The 18977-nt window shown below is 42.7% G+C and overlaps 1 protein-coding gene across 7 annotated transcripts in view; it reads right to left on the bottom strand.

Annotated features, from left to right (window-relative positions):
• The window catches only part of RALY (RALY heterogeneous nuclear ribonucleoprotein), an 88085-nt gene that overhangs the window by 27039 nt on the left and 42069 nt on the right, over nucleotides 1–18977 (bottom strand). For 6 of the 7 annotated variants that reach the window (XM_090286257.1, XM_090286261.1, XM_090286255.1 and 3 more), the window contains one exon: nucleotides 15890–15967. The exons of the other annotated variant lie outside the window; for it this stretch is intronic. In XM_090286257.1, coding sequence (XP_090142383.1) covers nucleotides 15890–15967 — 78 coding nt within the window. The remainder of the gene's footprint in view (nucleotides 1–15889; nucleotides 15968–18977) is intronic. 7 annotated transcript variants of the gene reach the window in all.

The following is an 18977-nucleotide window of genomic DNA, read 5'->3' as shown; positions in this document are numbered from 1 at the left end:
AGGCCAGACTGGCTGGGGACGAGACTCCTGACCCTCATCTTGGAACATGCCCTGGGACAGCAGGTCCTAGAATCCTTTGTATGAAATCTGTCCAGGAGACCAACAAGTGAGACAGAGACAGAGAGAGAGAGGGAGGGAGGGAGGGAGAGAGGGGGCGAGGGAGAGAGAAAGAAAGAGACAGAGTGAGAGAGGGAAAGTCCGTGTGTGTGCGGTGGTGGGAGTAGGGGGAGGTGATGGGAGATGAGTAGGGTGAGCCAGCTTCACTTTGCTCTGGAATAAAAAATACCTTGGCAGGGGATTAGGCAGCAATAGATGAGTCTAGGGCTCTTAACTCATCCCGTAGCCCTGCCTGGGATCACACCCCCATGATCCACATTGCTGTGGCCATCTGCTCCTTTCAGGTTCTGGCAGACTAAGGCCAAAACAACAGCAAAACATTCTTGGAACCAGGCTCTGGCAGGAGGCAGAGAAGTAAATAGCAAAAGTCCCTGCTCTTAAGGAAGGCACTGCACCAAAGCCTCTCTCATACGGCCAAGTCTCTGCCTCACCCGGTATATTCAAAGATTGTGCGGAGTAAACTGAATCAAAGGAGCCTAAGTTCTGACTTAGCACCTGTTTGCCGTCAGGACCCCGGATTCTGGCATAAATAGTTCAGTGACTCTGGGCGAATCACTTACTGTCTGTGGGTCCCAGTTTAACCATCTGTAAAGCAGGTTCTGTCTATCCCACAAGTTGCTATGTATAATCAATGAGATAATGGTTGAGGCAGCACTCGGTAAATGGCATGAGATGGAATAGCGGGAGCTGATGGAGCACTGGGACACACGGTCTTAAAAGTTCAGAGTCCAGTCTGGGGAAGACTTAAATAAGCTCCCTTTCTTCCCCCACAGCTAACTATGTCTGTCTCCTTTTCTCACTGGAGATGTTTTTTGCATTTCTAATGAAGGTAGAAAAATTTGTCACTCAAGTAGGTGAAAGAAAGGTTGCCGTCTGTCTCCTTTTCAGATTGTTTGAACCACTCACTGTACTGCAAAACAGAGCACAGGATTTGGATTTACAATCCAAACTTGTGAATCAAAGCAATGAAACCATAAATAAGCCTCAACCTCTCTGACTCAGTTTCCTCATATGTAAACTGGGAGATTTCCTAAGTCTTATGATTATAGATAAGATTCAATTAATTGATGATGGAAAAGTGTTTTGTAACCCACAAAATGCCACAAATACCAGTAATTACAAAGTTCTCTTCCCATCACCTCATGAGCTACATAGGACAGTAGTTATCACCATTTGACAGGTGGGATCATCAAAGCCCAGAGGAAATACTGACAGTAACATACAGCTCAACTCTCGACTTCCTCCAGCAGAGGTAATTATTCCTTTAATTTATTATAGGATTTGTTTATTAGTTTGTTTGCCTCATTAAACTGGCTGATCTCTGAAGGAGAGGACAATATATATCTTACGCATTTTTGTACTCCAATGCCCAGCATGGCACATCTAAAAGATGTTAAATAAATGTTACCTAAATGATGACCAATATGTTGGTAGCAGAAACACATCTAGAACCCAGAAATAATAATCCCAGGTCTAGGGTTCTTCTATCCAGAGAAAGTGGATCAAACCTCATAGATCTGACTTGTCTAAACTTCTCATTTCTTCCATAATTCCTCCACTCCAGCAAGACTCGACTTTCCATTCCTGTAAAGAGTCTCTGGGAATCTTTGTTGGTGCTGGTTCCTCAGCCTTGAACACTGCTCATCGGCCTCTTGCTGAGCTAATAATTCCTATTTACCCCTCAGGCCTTTCTAATCTCCCCTAATACTGGGGCTCCCCCCCCCCATATCTGTTTTATTGATCACGAAATCCTGGCACACAGAATGTGTCAAGTATCTACTGAAGGCTGAATGAAATGCTGGATCTAGAAATCCAAGAGTGATGCAGGGGAAAATATTCCTGGCTTTAATGTCAGGAGACTTGACTGGTTCTAATGCTAGCTCCACCACTGCTGTGCCCGGTGATCCCCGGCAAACCCCAGTCACTTGGACTGTCCATAAATGAGTTATCACTTACGCATGACCTCAAAAGGTCCTTCCAGCTCTGAAGTATATGAGACTTGGACTCATGGTAACTCATAGGGGTAAGGAACTCCTGAAGCCAGCTGTGTGCTCCACAGCATGGGAACCCAACATCCCCACCTCATGAGCAGGCACACTGGACTCTGCTGTCGGTTACCTCCCAGCCTATTGGTTTACTTAATTACTCCTGATGAAGTGCCAAGAATAAATCACAGGTGAGCAGCAGAGCATTTTAATGAGTCTAGAGCCTAATGAATCTTTTCCTTCTTGTGTCAATTAGAATTTCAAAGCTAAGATCCCCAAGGACCAATTTATTGGGAACAGAGAGAAGCCTTTTGTTCATCAGCTGCTGCCTGAGCTATCTGCCCTGGCCCTGTATGTCTGGTATGTAACGGTCCTGCTTATTCAGATACTTCACCTGGTCCGATAGAGACTGGTGTGGGAGGCTCCTTGCCCAACATTTCTGGGGCCTGAACTTGAGGAAGAAAAGGAGGGGTCCAGGGCATTTGGAAGGGGTGGAATGGTGAGAGACTCAGAGCAGTCCAGACTTTAATGCTATCTTCTGAGGATACTGGTCTTGAATGAGATAATATGCTATTCACCCAACTAAGTATCAGGTGCGACACCTATTTACCGAAGATATTTTGAAATCTCATAACCCCAAAGTATCAACAGCATTATTTTGTAGACAGGAAAACTGAGGCTAAGAGGTAAAATAAGAATTAGCCTAAGAACACAATTAATAATTGGCAAGCAGGGATTTGAATTCGCGCCTGTGCAATTCCAGAGACTGGGCTCTTACTATCAAACCATAGCAGCCTTTTCCAGGAGCTGATACAGGGCCAGAGCTGATGCCCTGAATAGCAGAGATAGCCTATGGGTAGCCACAGCTACACTGGACACTTGCCGCCAACACACTTTTTCTTTTTTGCCCAGGCACAAGCAAGGGTGGCTGTGCATTGCTGGTGCTTCTACTCAATGGAATGTATAATCCCCTTTATTCCCCAGAACATAATCTAAGCAGACACAACCCCCAGGCTCCTACCCCAGAAATCTTTTGATTTATTTGATTTGTAATGAGTTGCCAATTTTGATATAATGCCTCCCAGGCACCTAGTTCTGTCCTTTCCAAGTCACATAGGACCAGCCCAGTTGCTGCTGCTCTGTCAGCCCACAGAGAAACACTTTCCCAGTGAAGCAAGCAAGCAAGTCAAGACTCTAAAGGGTTCTGGTACAGAAATTCAGGGCCATGATGAGGTCAAGGGGCTTACCCAAGTTTACACAGCCAGAAAACAGCAACAACTGGAACATAGGTATATACTGAATCCTAACCTTGCAGCTATCTACCTAACTTATTTTTTGAGATAACTGTAGATTCACATGCAGTAATAAGCACCTTAAAATTATTTATTTATTTATTTATTTTTTAGAGAGAGGGGAAAGGAGGGAGAAAGACAGGGAGAGAAACATTGACCAACTGCCTCTCAGAGGTGCCCCTGACTGGGACTGGCCTGTAACCCAGACATGTGCCCTGACTGGGAATCAAACTGGTGACCTTTCGCTTTGCAGGATGATGTCCAATCAACTGAACCACACCAGTCCAGGCAATAAGTACTTTTACAAAACACTTGGCACAGTGCCTAGCACATAGAAACCCATCCCAAAGTGTGAGCTTTTAGAGAATTAGGGAAAAGAGAGAGCATTCAGTATGGGCCTTTAAGGAAAGGTTTCTCTATATAGAATGCTTGAGGTGTACACATATAATACCTTAAATAATCTTTCCAATGACCCACCAAGCAATGTTAACATCCCATTTTACAGATGAGAAAACTGCTCTCAGGTCAAGTAACTAGTCCAAGATTATCTTGTCTCAGTATGTGCCAAAAGTGGGATTCCAATCCAGATATATCCTTTTTACATTGTTTCTCCAGAGATAAGACTGGTGTTGGAGTTCAAAGACAAGCCTGGATATAGACTGGAGGTTGGTGAGGAATTTTGCAACCTGCTCTCTTTGCAAAGGGCAGTTCAAAGACACTGGCCGAATAAAACAGTAAATTCATATGACAAAGACCAAATAAAAAGCTAACATAAGGGCAGGTAGCAGAGGGCCACTGAATGCTACCTCAGATATATGGATCACAACCTGGCTCCTTTTTACTGGATACTAAAGAGAGGTAACCAGAAAATGAAGAGCCAGAGACTGGGAGGCAAAGAAAATCAAATTTTTTCACTAATTAGATAAGGGCCCGGGGCAAGTCACTTGTCCTTTCTGGGTTTCTAATGTCAGGGGTTGAACTAAAAATCATCTGAGGATCTCTGTAGCTTTGACCTTCCAGAAATCTATAACCAGGTCATGTATGCAAATATGAGTGTGGGAAATGCTAATGCTGTGATTAAGCAAAGAGCCTGAAAAAAATAAAAAAACAAACAGAACAATGGTGTGATGGAAGACCTGGGCTTAGGGGAAAGGAAAAGGGAGCTGAGAGAGGAAGAGGAGAATGTAATTAAATGGGGTTCAAGTTAATCTTGGGTAAAAGCCAGAAGACATCAGGGAGGCAAAAGGAAGGGAGGCTGAAGCAGGATGGTGCCAGTTCTGGCCTTGCTACTAATTTGCTGTGTAGTCCTGGCTATTCGTCAGCCTCATTTTCTCATAGGCCAAATGGACCTCAGGGCCTAGTATGCCCTGGCATTAGCTGTCCCCTCTCCAACCTTCTCTCTTGCTTCTTTGCCTTTCAGGGTACTGCTCCAGTCACACTGTCTGCCTTCTAGCCAGCCCCACCCGCCCCCAACACATGATTGCCTTGAGGCCTTTTCATTTGCTCTTCTTTCAGCTGGAAATGACAGTCATCCTCAGAAGGGTTAGTCCCTGGCAACTTTTTAACCCTTTATCCCTGCTTATCTTTTAATCACCTTCTGTCTCCTCCCCTAAAATAATTTTCATGAAGACAGTCTATTTTGTTCATTACTGTAAACACAGCTCTACAAGTAGTATCAGGCATTTGTTGAATGAATAGCTGAATAGACAGAGGAATGAACTGGTCCCTAAGGTGGCTTCTGATTCTGGCATTCTATGATTTTGGGGCTTGTGGAACTGGTAAATCTCTAAGAAGTTCAAGTCCAGGTGAGCATAGGTCTGACCTGCCCTTTTGGCTCCAAATTTTGGTATCTGATTTGCTTCAGGAGATCTTCAAAAATGATTTCCAAATGTAACACATCCTAACACACATGCACAAGCAAACAAATACATAACACTTAATTCAAGAATCATCACACAATAAATACACAATACTTCCTTAGCCTGGAATATCATGCCTAAGAGCTTAGCCCTTACTTTGATAATTTTAACCCTAACCGTACTCCATTCCTGAAAACCTACACTGCTACTGTTTAATAGCTCTAAAACACACATGCAAGCTTCTGTGCCTTTGTCCTCAGTGCTCTTTTTGCTTGGAAGCTACAGATTATATTTCATAATTACCAAATAACCTACCTCATCTTTCACAATTGCCAATGCTCCATCTTTCAAGTCAAACTCAAGTATCACCTCTTCTGTGAATCTTTCTTTGATCTCTCAGGTAGTGTTCCTCTCCTCCATGTTCCCAAAGCAATCCACATTTCTATTATAGTGATTATGAGTATAGTCTTACTTTACCTGCCTGTCTTCCTTAATCAGCTATGGCTTTAAAGGCCTTGAACAATGTGTTTGCATTCTCCTTATTCCTAAGGACCTATCCCTGGTGCCTGGCACAACTGTCGATTAAACTGGAATGCTTATCGACTAAGAATGCTTCCTAACCTTCACTGGCAGACTTCATCAGGTAGTTCGTTCTTCCTTCATACTGTCCAAGAATTGACTTCCCTAATATTTCTACCCACTAGTATGAACTCCTATTGAACCAAAAACCTGAGGCAAAGGAGGTGGGAGAAGAGGCTGGAAAGAATGGGGAGCAAAGTCTTTGTATAGCCTTGAATGCCATGCTAAGGAGATAGGATTTATTCTAGAGGTTTTAAGAGCAGGAAAGTGACAGGAATAAGATCTGTATCTTAACACCTATGGAGAGAGAAATGAGATTTTAATACTTCAGGGACAAAGACTGGAGGTGGGAAGATGAATTAGTAGACAATTAAAATAATCTAAGTGAGAGATGATTAAGATCTGGCTTTGGGTGGTAGCAGTGGGAATGAGAAATGAGCAAGACATGTTCAGAGATAAAAACTACATAATGAAAAAGCAATTACTGTCCAGTCAGTGCAGCTCAGTTGTTTGGGCATGGTCCCACAAACTGAAAGGTCACCAGTTCGATTCCCAGTCAGGGCACATGCCTGGGTTACAGGTTCGGTCCCCAGCTGGGGCGAGTACGGAGGCAGCCAATTGCCAATCGATGTTTCTCTCTCACATCAATGTTTCTCTCCCTATCTTTCTCCCTCCCTTTTCCCCTCTCTAAAATCAAAAATAAAAATTAAATTTAAAAAAAAAAAGGAAAAGAAAAAGCAGTTACCTACTTTACCTGAGTAGAACTGCTCAAAATAAACTTCCCCCATGTTATTCTGTAACCTCCCTGCATTCAAGATGACCCCTGAGGATAACCAGAGGCAAGGAAAAAGCATCCTTGACCAGGAAAGAAGCAAGTCTAGGATTAACAAAAGCCAAGCTTTGTGCCAGTGAGCAGAGCTGCAGCAGAGCTCAAGATCTTGTTGATGGCTGCTACCTGCAGACGCTTCAGCAAAGAAGTTGGATCTGTACAACTGAGCATTAAGGTACTTTCCTGGGTTGGGTCAGTCCTAGCTCCCATTAATATAAGAGGCTCTGATCAATTTCGGTAGTAGTATGTTAAAGAAAATTATCCAAAACTTGGAAGTAAGGCAAAAAATAATGTGAGTCTTTTAAAAGTAACATTAGAACATTTTTTAATATGCATCTGAGTCATCTGATACTTCTTGAGTACAAAAGTTTGTTTGACTTAACCTGTTCACAAATGGTTAAAAGACCAAATGCTTAAAAACTCTGCAAAGTTAGAGGTTAATGTGTAGAAAACTGAGAAGGTGAACTTTTTTAAGCTGAGAGAATAATGCCAAAGGTTACATTTTCATTAGGACATTAATCAATTTTGGATCTAATTTAACAATCTAATTTCAGCAATCCTTTTTCTACTAACAACATAGACCTAGTTTCTCAGGTATTCTCTTTCTGCTAGCTCCAACATCAATGAGTTAAACAAAACTTGAAACATACTCACCATACATATAAGAACTATGCTCTGACACAGTACGCACATCCATAGGCCTGCCTATCTCACAGGAACCCGGAAGCAAGAGAAGCCTGACATCCAGGCACAGATGTTACTGACGTGGAACAGGTGGTCACTTATAAAATGACATAATGACATAAAGCTCAGTATAGTAGACAGGGCACCAGACTGAGAGTCAGGAGACCTACCACTAAATCACTGTGTAACCGTAGGCATATTATTTACTGCCCTTGATGGGTCTTAATGTCACAATTATAAAATGGGGAAGTTGGTTTAGGTCACTTGGTTAGGGTCCTAGGAACCCTGGAAGTTTAAGGCAGGTGCCTCAGGGGCTATCTTTGGTGAAGGTAAGGGAGAGGCTGAACTGGTGGGCTCTGCCCAACCCACTCCCTAACACTTCAAATAAAGTAGCTGTTTTAGATGATGAATTATGTTTAAATAAACGGGTCCTCTGTAAACTTGATGACATTAGTTAAGGTCCCTTCCCACTCTGACATCCTAAAATCCCATCATTTTAAGGCAAAATGATCCTGGAGAAAATGCTGAGCCAAGAATACCTCTTCACACTCAATGCGTAATAATATATTAGAAGAGGGTCTCATTAACAAGGCCTTAGCAGTTAAGTAGGAACAGGTGAAGACGGAAGGGGACAAGTGGGCAGAGGAGGGCTCAGAAAAGGGTAGAGACTAAGACTGGGTAGGCCCATGCCAGGGATAAAACCCTCTCAGAGGGCTTAGACTCAGTGACCTTATCAAAACTAAGGATTTGGATTCTAGCCCCTGGCTCTGTCATGTAAAGGCAGGTGCCTTCAGTTTCCTGACAGTAAGATGCCTGCTAGTACTTTGTAAACTGAAAAGTGAGTACAGATTTGAGGACCTATTTGAACAATTTTATTCCTAAATCTTTTATGTGTGTACGTCTCTTTTCCTGCCAGGTCCCTGAAGGATGCTTATCAAGTATGAAATATCTAGACCCTCAACTCTTTCCTTCCTTGTACTTCAGAGTTGAACATACAAGTAGGGGCTTATTTCCCTTATTCACCTTTGAAAATGACAAGTAACACCTTTTTTCTAGGGACTCAGTGGCCTCTCCCTTAGTGCTTGGACCGCTAGGCCTTATAGCTGAGTCTGGGAGAAGTTGGTTTAAGACACAGCAGAACAGAAACTCATGAGAAAATGCATTGAAGGCATAAAAGAAAATTCACATTATACTAAAACCACTGAATACTCCCTTCCTGGCACTCCTGAACACTCTACCCTCCTGAAAGACCTGAGGCCAGAGAGGCAGGTTAGTACTCAGGAAAGAGTTTACTGTACTAAGTGCATGGGGGCTACAGTGTCAAAAGGACCCGAATTCAAACCTCAGCTCTTTCAATACTAGATACATGGCCCTGGCTGGTGTGGTTCAGTGGACTGGGCACCAGCCTGTGAACTGAAAGGTCGCTGGTTTGATTTACCATCAGGGCACATGCCTGGGTTGTGGGCTGGGTCCCCGGTTGGGGGTGTGCGAGAAGCAACCAATCAATGTTTCTCTCACACATCAATGTTTTGCTCCCTCTTTCTCCCTCCCTCCCTCCTCTATAAATAAATAATGAATGAATAAATAATCTTAAAATAAATACTAGATATATGACCTGAGGCAAATTCATTTACTTCACTGAGTTTCAGCTTTCCCTCTGGAGTTACTAAATAAACTTAATGAGTTATAATGATTAAGGGAGATAATCAATTCAAAGTACTTATCATGATACCTGACACACAGTAGGTAGGCATTCAATAAATGTTACTCCCATCAAGAGTGAAGGGCAACTAGCAAAAGACTACTGAACGTGACTCACACGACAGGTAGGGAGGACTTGGGGACAAACCCCAGCCAGCAGCAGATCAGAGCTACCAGTGGCTCAGAATGGGAATAGGCTCATTTGGAGAGTCTGTTGTGCTATTCTGAGAGCATCTAGATCCTGTTCCAGCCAAAGCAAATCAAACAGGAGTGCTTATGGAGTGTTTGTTTCTAAAACAAGTACAGTCTGTGTTATTGACACACGTCACAGGGGAATTGAGAAGGCTGTTGGCAGAGATGTTAAGAAAGCTGACATGCTTTCAGTTCCAATCTTTTCTGGTACATTTATATGGGTACAACTGACCTTGGCTCTAGGAGAAGAAAACCCTCGACTTAAGACACAAAAAAGCTAGGTTCCGGTGTGAGCTCGACCCTGAGCAGCTGTCTTCGCCTCTCCAGCCTGTTTTTTCCCCCTCCTCCAAATAATAATTATCTATGTACCTACTCTATTATCACTAGCCTAATTTTCAAAGGATGATACAGAGATTAAGTTAGTACTGGCAGGAGTTTAAATTCAAGGTCTGCTATGAAAGCCTGTAGACTTTCCACTCTGCTGCATTACTTCTGTGTCAAATAAGGGGATTGAACCAGGTAGACTATGGCATTTCTCAACCTGGAAATTTGATTCTCAGTGGCCTGAAATTGTGGTTTCAAGAGTATTCTAAATACTTGAGGGCTAGATGAAGCCTGGCTGGTTAAGAAGCCTTCTCATGTAAATGATATTCCCAAGAACCCCGCGGTACAAATACAACTTGAGAGCCAGAAGAGAGTAGACAATGAAATTTCAGAAAGCCCCGAAGAGTCCCTTGGAGAATACATCACCTGACTGACTCATTTTATAGATAGATATGGGAGCCAGGAAAAGACACAGCCTGACTGGGAACACCCAGAAAGTGGGTAATGGAGCACAACTATGCCTCATGATAACTCTCTCATACTTGCTATCTACTCAGTCTCCAACCTTCTAGGTTATTCTGATCTTCTTTTTGACATTTCTTTTCCAAATGCTGGGTGACAGGCAAATCACTGCCCCTGCAGCAGACTCCCAAATACTTCCAACACATTCTCTTTATAGATAATGGCTCCTTTGGCCCTTTCGTTACCTGTCCCTGATGCAGCCTTAGCAGGATTGAGTCTAAGGCTTCTCCTTTGTCCACCTCTTGACGTTTTTTTTTTTTTTCTTTTGGCTCTTTGCTGCCTTTGAACCACAGACCTATGTGCCTTTAAAGGCACAGAACTGGAAGGGACATTAGCAATTAATTATAGATCAACTTTCTACCTCATTCCCTCTTCTTAGAGCTGAGGAAACTGTGGCCCAGAGATATTAAATACTTTCCCAAGGCTGAGTTAGTAGAACAGGGTTAAAAGCCTGGGTTGCAATACTCACCTTCTCCTATGATCTGACAATGAACACATGGTATCAGAATTTACTTCAATTACCAGTGGCTGAACACCAATTCAGGCCAGACATTTTTTCATCATGTCCTATTAACATCACAATAACTGCACAGGCATTCTTGTTCCCATTTTTCAGATGAGAAAACTACAGCTCTGAAAGGCTGATCATACAGGAAATAAATGTCAAGAGCAAGGATTCAAACCTTTAGCTTTAAAGCCTCCCCTTCCCCCAGTATCATATGGCCTGAAGTTTTTAAGACTATATACAATGGTGGGAAAGACACAGGTAATTAATCTTCCCAAAGATCAGTTAGCTTTTATCTCTTGACCTATGCACTTATTACAGTAACTCTAGACTGATTATGCTAATTGGGGCAATGGAGAGCGGAAGGAGAATGAAGACTCAAATAATATTAAATGACAGATAATCCAAAAGCAGCAATTTCTGCTTTTGTTTTAACATGGTATTCTATAGGATAATATTGTTTTTCTGCATTTGCCCTATCATAAAACATAGGTCCCCTTTATTTATATCCTACTCAGGGTTCTAGCACCACAGCTACTAACGGACCTTGGTTTCCTGATGTATTATTTCCCAGTTTCCCAATTGGATTTTTTATCTCTTGGCCTTAATTTTAGGCTCAGGACCCTTCTTCTCTGCCAATATCCTTAGAACTTCCCTCTGATAGATCTGACATACAGGACCTATTAGCCTCTCTTCTGTCTGGCCTGCTGATCCAGGACAGAGAGATCTTTAGTTTTCATGAAAACTTGAAGCAAGAAGGAGGAAGACATAGGGCCCAAGGGGGCCCAGAGCCCTCTGCACATTATTCCTTCCCCACAAGTGAGCTGGGCCTTACTGTTTTTCTATGACAGCAACCATCAAGAAAGCCAGCTGCTTCTGGAGCCAAAGTAATAAAATGTGGGCAAAATTCCTCAGTGAGGAGAGAACAAGGACAGCTGCTTCTGATATGAGCTCTTCTGTCAGCCTCTCTCAGATTTTTCTCAACAGAATTCTTTTAAGAGCCATCGAATGATTACACTAGCAGACAATGAACCTCCTGCCTTACTAAGCTACAAGGTCCACTTTGGGCAGACATTCATCCCCAAACCTTGAAGGATGATGATGCACTGCTACTACTCATTGACCTTTTCATCCATTTGTACAGTACCTAACAGTTTTATTCAGCATTTATTTGAAATGTGCCTTACACAGTAGGCTGGGGAGAAACTATTCCTTGTTTATATATAGATAAGGAAATTAAAGGCCATAAATAAGTACCCAGTGAGCTGAGGCATTGCTCAGAGCTCTTGACACCTCGACGTTACCTATAAGATCTGCATTTAAGCCTTGTTTGTTTTTCTTTCAAATATTCCCAAGTGGACTCTATTTCACAAAATTATTTCCAATACTACTTTTACTGATGATACTATTTAAATGAAAAAAACAAAAACAAAAAAAATTGGCAAGTTCACAAATCATGTGCTTTAAAAATTAATTTCTTCTACTTTGAGGCTGTACATGTCTGATAGCATTAGTTCCCAAGGCTGAGTCAGTGAATTCTTAATGCTCTTACATTAACCTGAACTTGGACTTTCACATTAGGTCAGGTATACATACACCAAAGGAGCTTCTGAATCATGTCACCAGGCCAGGCAGAGGCTTAGATTTTCTATGCTCTTGTATGGTTTTCCTCAGCCCATTACTAAATCAATTAGCCAGTCTTTGAAAACCACAGCCTACAATTTTAGTATATGTGCTGATAATGTAAACACAAATCTCTGCTTTGAATCTCAAGTCATTAACAGGCAACAGAGGTATTCTGCAAGGCCTCCAAAGCCACCTTGAAGCCTCTGAAGTCTGTGAGGTGGACAGCTGCCTCTTTCAGCTCTCTATCAGGCAAAATCTCCTCAGAAGCCTGGGAGGCTCTGGCTTTTCATGTGTCACCTGACGTCCTGCGGCACTGCCTCCATCTCCTGCATGGAGCTCAGGCCTGCCCAGTGCTGACAGGCAGACAGGCTGCAGGCTGCCCAGCTCTATGAGTTCAGCACTAGCCCACTCCTTGTTGGGAAGGCATAACTACAGACTGCTTGTCTCCTTCAGTGTTGCTGAGTTAGGCCCTTTCTGAGGCTCTAGATAATTCTCCAGAGACCACCACACCAGGAGCAAACTTCCAGCCCACAGGTCAATCAAGCTAAAGAAGAGTTTCATTTGGGCTGCGCAGTGCCTTAAAAAAAATAAATTAAGTCTTAAGAAACTAGAAAAAAGAAGAGCAAACTAAACCCAAAGCAAGTTGAAGTTAGGAAATAAAGATTAAAGAAATCAATGGAACAGAAAAACAACAACAACAAAAACACAGAAGTTGGTTCTTTGAAGAGATCAACAAAACTGACTAACTTTTAGCAAGACTGGCCAAGAAAAAAAGAGAAGGTATAAATCACCAAAGTCAGAAATGAAAAAGGGATATCACTACTGACCTTATAGAAATTAAAAGGATTATAAAGAAGATACTGCAAACAACTTCAGGCCAAGAAATCAGACAATTTAGATGAAATGGACAGATTTCTAGAAAGATATAAATTATCAAGTGACTCAAAATAATGTTTCTTACATTGATGTTTCTTTCTCTCCCTCTTTAAAAAAAAATTATTTTTAACCTCATCCCACCTTACCGAAGCACAGACATGTCTGTAGGGTCACTGTCCTTAAATTAAACGGCCTCCATACTCATTTTCTCTTTTTCATCATTCCTCTTTCACCCTTCCCTTACTATCAGTTCTCAGCTCTCAGCTGACCTGCTGTTAATACAGTAGCTCCTCCCTGCTTTTTAATATGCTGCTTTTAATTTTATGGGGGTTTAGAAAGCAGATTGCTAAACTTGTTACAATAACATGTAACAGCAAAAATAAATTAGTGCTGTGCAAGGGCTTAAGGATGAAAATGACTTGCTTTCTTTTTCTGTTGTCGTTGGATTCCAAAAAATAAATAAGCTACTATATGGGTATTAGTATTTTTATATGTGTGTGTGTGTGTGTGTGTGTGTGTATTCGTTTTTGTTTTTGTTTTTAAACATGGAATCATTTATATTTTAAAAGTCACTTGCAGAACTTCTTCACAGGGCAGCTATCACAAAAACAGTAAAATCCAAACTTGGCAGGTAGGATATGGAAAAGCCAAAAGCTATAAAACTTTAGATTAACCAAACAAAAAGAAGTGGCAAGCAAGAGTCTGGCGATTCAGAGTAGGAAGAAAGGTTGGCCAACCAAGAGCACCAGGTAGAGGACATACCCCTCTGTGTACCCTCAGGCAGACAGAGGGAAGCAGAATGTCCACTAATACGAGGAGTGAAGAGTGGCTTATACCACTGGCCAAGGGTGAGGGAGAGATGGTGGGAAAACATGGCCTCCGATATGAGACAAGACAACATGCGTAAGTGCCTTTTTCACTAGCAGTTGAGAGGTGGGGGTGGGGGTGGGAGTGGGGGTAGGCAGGGAACCTAGGGCCAAAACAGGAATAGCCTTCCTCTTCTCAGAAGACAGCAGGGCACAAGGCAACATCTCGGAATTAGTCACTGAGTGCAAACACATGCTGGGGATGAGCTCTTGAAAACTGCTTTAATATCTGTGTCAGCAGTGGCCTTGGAGCCAGGCTGTGTGAGTGCATTTAAACCTGCACTCTGCAGCCAACATGATGCAAATCATGGCTGCTCATGCTGCCTGGCTTTGTCTCTGTGCCCTAGAATCTCTTCCCTTGTGAAAGGATTGAGCTAAGGGAAGGGCCTGCAGACGAAGGAAAGTAGAAGGGCATGGGACAAGATTTACAGTGCAGGATTCCAAAGGAAAACCCTTTTATTATTGGGGAATGGAATGGCAAACAGGTCAGGGGCTGAGATGTCGGGGATACTTATAATGCTTTCTTCTCTCTTGCTCTCCTTTCAGTCACACTGCTCTACAATTCACAAAGTGTTCCAACTTGCATTTTCATTTGATTCTCTACAATGTCCTGCATGGTTGGTGTACACACGATAGACTTGTGGGGGTGTGGGGGAAGCACTCCAATTTTACAAATAGAAAAATTAAGGTTGTTCAAGGGCAGATGTTGACAGAGAAGATAAAAACCCATGATTCTCAACTCCAAACCAGCTCTCCACATTCCTGTCTGTGCTGACCCAAGTGCTTATAGGACCCAATGTGTTACAGGTGTTCTCTTCTGTATTTAGCCTGGGCCTCTGGCTGCTTGAAGGGTTCTTCCTACCTTTTAGCCTCTTGCCCGTTACTAGAAATGCCAGTGCTCAGAAGGAACCGCCCCCTCAAGTCCTGACTGCCTTGCCGGGCCCCTCAATTAACTGGGCCACCTTTTTGAATCCCTCAAGAGGCCTTGAATTTTATAAGAAAAATCAGATAGCCTTCCCAGTCAGGGAGAACAATGGTACTTACAGTTAAACTGACTTAGGTTCTAACATCAGCTTTGCCCTAGGCAAATTATTTTAGCTTCCTGAGCCTCAATTCCCTCATCTATAAAATGGGGTTTTGTATAGAATAAATAAGATACATAACACAATTTTTTAAAAGATTTTATTTATTTATTTTTAGAGGGAGAAAGAAAGGGAGAGAAACATCAATGCAAGAGAGAAACATTCATCAATTGCCTCTTGTATGTGCCCTGGCATCCAGGGATCAAACCTTCAACACAGGCACGTGCCCTGACTAGGAACTGAACTAGCAACCTTTAACTTTTTGGTATGACACCCAACCAACTGAACCACACAAGTCAGGGCACAATTGGTTCTTAATGTGCTCATTTCCCTTTCCATCTCACCATCTACTGTCTTTCCTCTAAGTTCCCCTGACTTCCCCTTCACACAGCTCCACTCTTATCACTCCACCCTCACCCCTGTTCATGATCACATTTTGCAGGACTGATAAAACTACAGAATTTTCTAAAGCTATGGGTTTGGTAGGGCACAGTCAAGGCTGAAATCAGGAAAGTCTCTAAGGACTATGAGGTCATGTTAAGAGAGCTTGCAGGAGCTGCCAGGTTCAGAAGACAGCCCCCCTCCCTCCCAGTACAAAGCAGCTGGTGGAAGCCAGGAGGGGTTGAGCCTGTTCTACTTTATTCATGGAAAATGACCCCAGACCATCTCATCATAGCTCCAGTAAAACACGTTCAGTTTTCCTTCCAATACAGGAGGCTGCCTACACCAATCTCTTAGACATGGAATAGAAGAGTAATTACCTGTAAATTATATGTAGTAAGGGTAAAAATAAGCCCCAAACTAGTTACTCTGCCTTGGCCCAAGCTTGACCAGAGTTTGCCTCACTCACCAAGGTTGAGTTCAGTCAATGATCTCCTCTTCAGGGTTACAGGGTCAGCTACCAGCTGCCTCTGGGAATAGGTATCACCTATAACAGAGAGGGACATCAGTCAGGGTCCTTCTCAGAACTCAGGTTGGACTAATAGCCAATATGGAGGCGTAGACAGACACACTGCGACTCCCTCCACAACTAAGGAATACAACTACCTCAAAACCAGAAACAACCAGAAGTTTCAGAAAATCAAACTACATGGAAGTCCAGCAAACAAAGACATAAAGAAGAAATACTCATCCAGACAGGTAGGAGGGGTGGAGAGGACGCGCTATGATGCTGTATGATGGCGGCAGCAGCGGCAGGCCGGCAGAAAGCGCAGTCACATGTTTTAAAAAGTCAGGAGGGACACCTGGAAAGCTTTCCCAGCTCCTCACCGGACCTCGCAGCTCACAGTCCGGGCACTGGGGAAAATCAAGCCTCACTGCTTCTGACTGTGCAAACCAGTGGAGGTTGGGGTGGAGGCCGAAACTGCCCGTCTCAGCAGTCTGCTTGTTTAAATGGCCCCCATGGTCCTAGAACATCCACAGACCCACCCATTCTGGGAATGACAGCAGCTAGAGGGGCGCCAGTCCAGTGCGGAAATGGGAGACGTGCCTAAAAGGGGGCGAGTGCTGGGCAGGTGGCATTGTTCCCTCTCGGACCCCTCCCCCACATACAGCGCCACAATGTGGTGAAACAGATTGTCCTGTACTGACGAATCCCTAAGGCTCCGCCCCTTACAACGTAACAGGAATGACAGCTCTACCTGGGACACCGAGGCAAACAAACACAGGAGCCTGTCAGAATGAGGAGACAGAGAAGTATGGCCCAAAAGGGGGAAGAGATCAAGGTTCCAGTGGGAGAACTAAGCGACAAGGAGATAGCCAACCTAACATATGAGGAGACAGACAACCTAACAGACAGAATTCAAAACACTGGTGATGAAGATGCTCACAGGCTTGACAAATATGCTTGAGTACGGCAAATGCGTAAGAGAAGTGAAGATTGTGCTAAGCTATGCTAAGTGAAACAAAGGAAAATCCACACAAAACCAATGGTGAAGGGAAGGAAACCAGGGTTCAAATCAATGATTTGGAACATAAGGAAGAAAAAAACAGTCAACCAGTGCAGAATGAGGAAGCAAGAATTGAAAAAAATGGGGAAAACTTCCCAAATTTTGTGAAGGAGATGGACATACAGGTCCGGGAAGCACGGAGGGTCCCAGGCAAGCTGGACCCAGAAGGGACCACACCAGGACGCATCATGACTGAGATATCAAAGGCGAAAGATAAAGAGAGAGTCCTGGGGGCAGCCAGAGAGAGGCAGAGTTGCCTATAGGACTACCAGCTGATTTCTCAGAGGACACTTTGCAGGCAGGAAGGGACTGGCAAGCAGTATTCAATGTGATGAGAGGCAACCTGCAACCAGGTTTACTCTATCCAGCAAAGCTATCATTTGGAATGGAAGGGCAGATGAAGTGCTTCCCAAAGTAAAGCTAAAGGAGTTCATCATCACCAAGCCATTATTATATGAAATGTCAAAGGGACTTACTTAAGAAAAAGATCAAAACTATGAACACTAAAATGACAACAAACTCACAGCTATCAACAACTGAATCTAAAAAATAAAAACAAAATCCAACTAAGCAAACCAGAATAGGAACAGAATCATAGGTATGGGGATCATTTGGAGGGTTATTAGCTGGGAGAGAGGAGTGGGAGAAATGGGGATATGGTGCAGGGACTAAGAAGCATAATTGGTTGGTACAAAATAGAGAGGGGTAAGTTAAGAATAATATAGGTAAGGGTGAAGCCAAAGAACTTATATGCACGACACATGGACATGAACCAAGAGGGGAGGGATTGCTGGAGGGAAGGGGGTTACTGGGCAGAGGGGAGCAAAGGGGAAAAAAATTGGAACTACTGTAACAACATAATCAATAAAATATACTTAAAAATAAATAAATAAATAAAAATTTAAAGGAACTCAGGTAAGTGCAGGCATTCAAAGTCCCTGCCCTCACATGTATTGTATCCTAACGAAAGATAGGTTAATAATTAAATATACAATTTCAGGTCCTACCAAGTGCTATGAAATAAAGCAAAGGAAGAAAAAATGAAAAAGACTGAGAAGGAAGTCTATTTTAGATAAAATGGTCAGGGAAATCTTCTCCAATAGGTGACCAGTGGAAGTGTGGGGATAAGATTTGTAAAGACCTAAGACAAGAGTATTTTAGAGAGGGAGAATTACAAGTGCAAAGGCCCCGAGGCAATAGGCAAAAAGAGGCTAATTATGCTTAAGAAGCAAGAAAGAGTCAGTATAGCTAGAATGTAGTGATGGGAAGAATGACATACTAAATACAGTAGTCCCTCTCTATCTCGCAGTTCACTTATCGCAGCCTCACCTATCACGGGATTTTAAAAAATATTATATTTATTTATCATGGATTTTTCGCTATATCACAGGATTTTGCAGTACTGTATACATATGTTGTTAAAGTTACGTAGGTTTAAGAGTGTAGAATAAATGTAAGGTTTCTGCTTTGCAGAGGGGTCTAAAGCGTAATACCCGTGATAAGTGAGGGAATACTGTATACATGGAGTAATTACTCATTCTCCTTATTTTAATGAGAAAACTGTGGCTCAGAGGTTGGGTGATTTGCCCAATATCAAAGTATGTCAGTGGCAGAACTGCTTTTCAGGACAACTCTAACTCTATCTCACTCCTGAGCCAGGTTCCTCCAGGCTTAGATAACCTGGAATCTAGCTGGGACAAACTTTAAAGTACTCTTGAGATTGGTTTCTGGCGTCTCTGATCATCCTTTTTTCTGCTGGGTGAGGACTGTTGAAGAACAGAGAAACCCCAATACATTACCTAGAATGTGGAGTAGACATGACTTTGGGATAAGGAGAATAGGAGCACGGGCCAGGCACTGTTGTGAACCAACCCTTTGTTTGTATTAACTCATTTCATCTTTACAACAATTTTGTAATGTTGGTGTGTTGTTATATTCCCCATTTTTCTAATGAGAAAACTGAGGCACAGGAAGTTAAATAAATGTGCC

The sequence above is a fragment of the Furipterus horrens genome, unplaced genomic scaffold (genome assembly GCF_987537825.1).
Source record: "Furipterus horrens unplaced genomic scaffold, mFurHor1.1.pri manual_scaffold_8, whole genome shotgun sequence".
Lineage (NCBI taxonomy): Eukaryota > Metazoa > Chordata > Mammalia > Chiroptera > Furipteridae > Furipterus > Furipterus horrens.
This window is presented reverse-complemented; position numbering and strand designations above follow the sequence as displayed.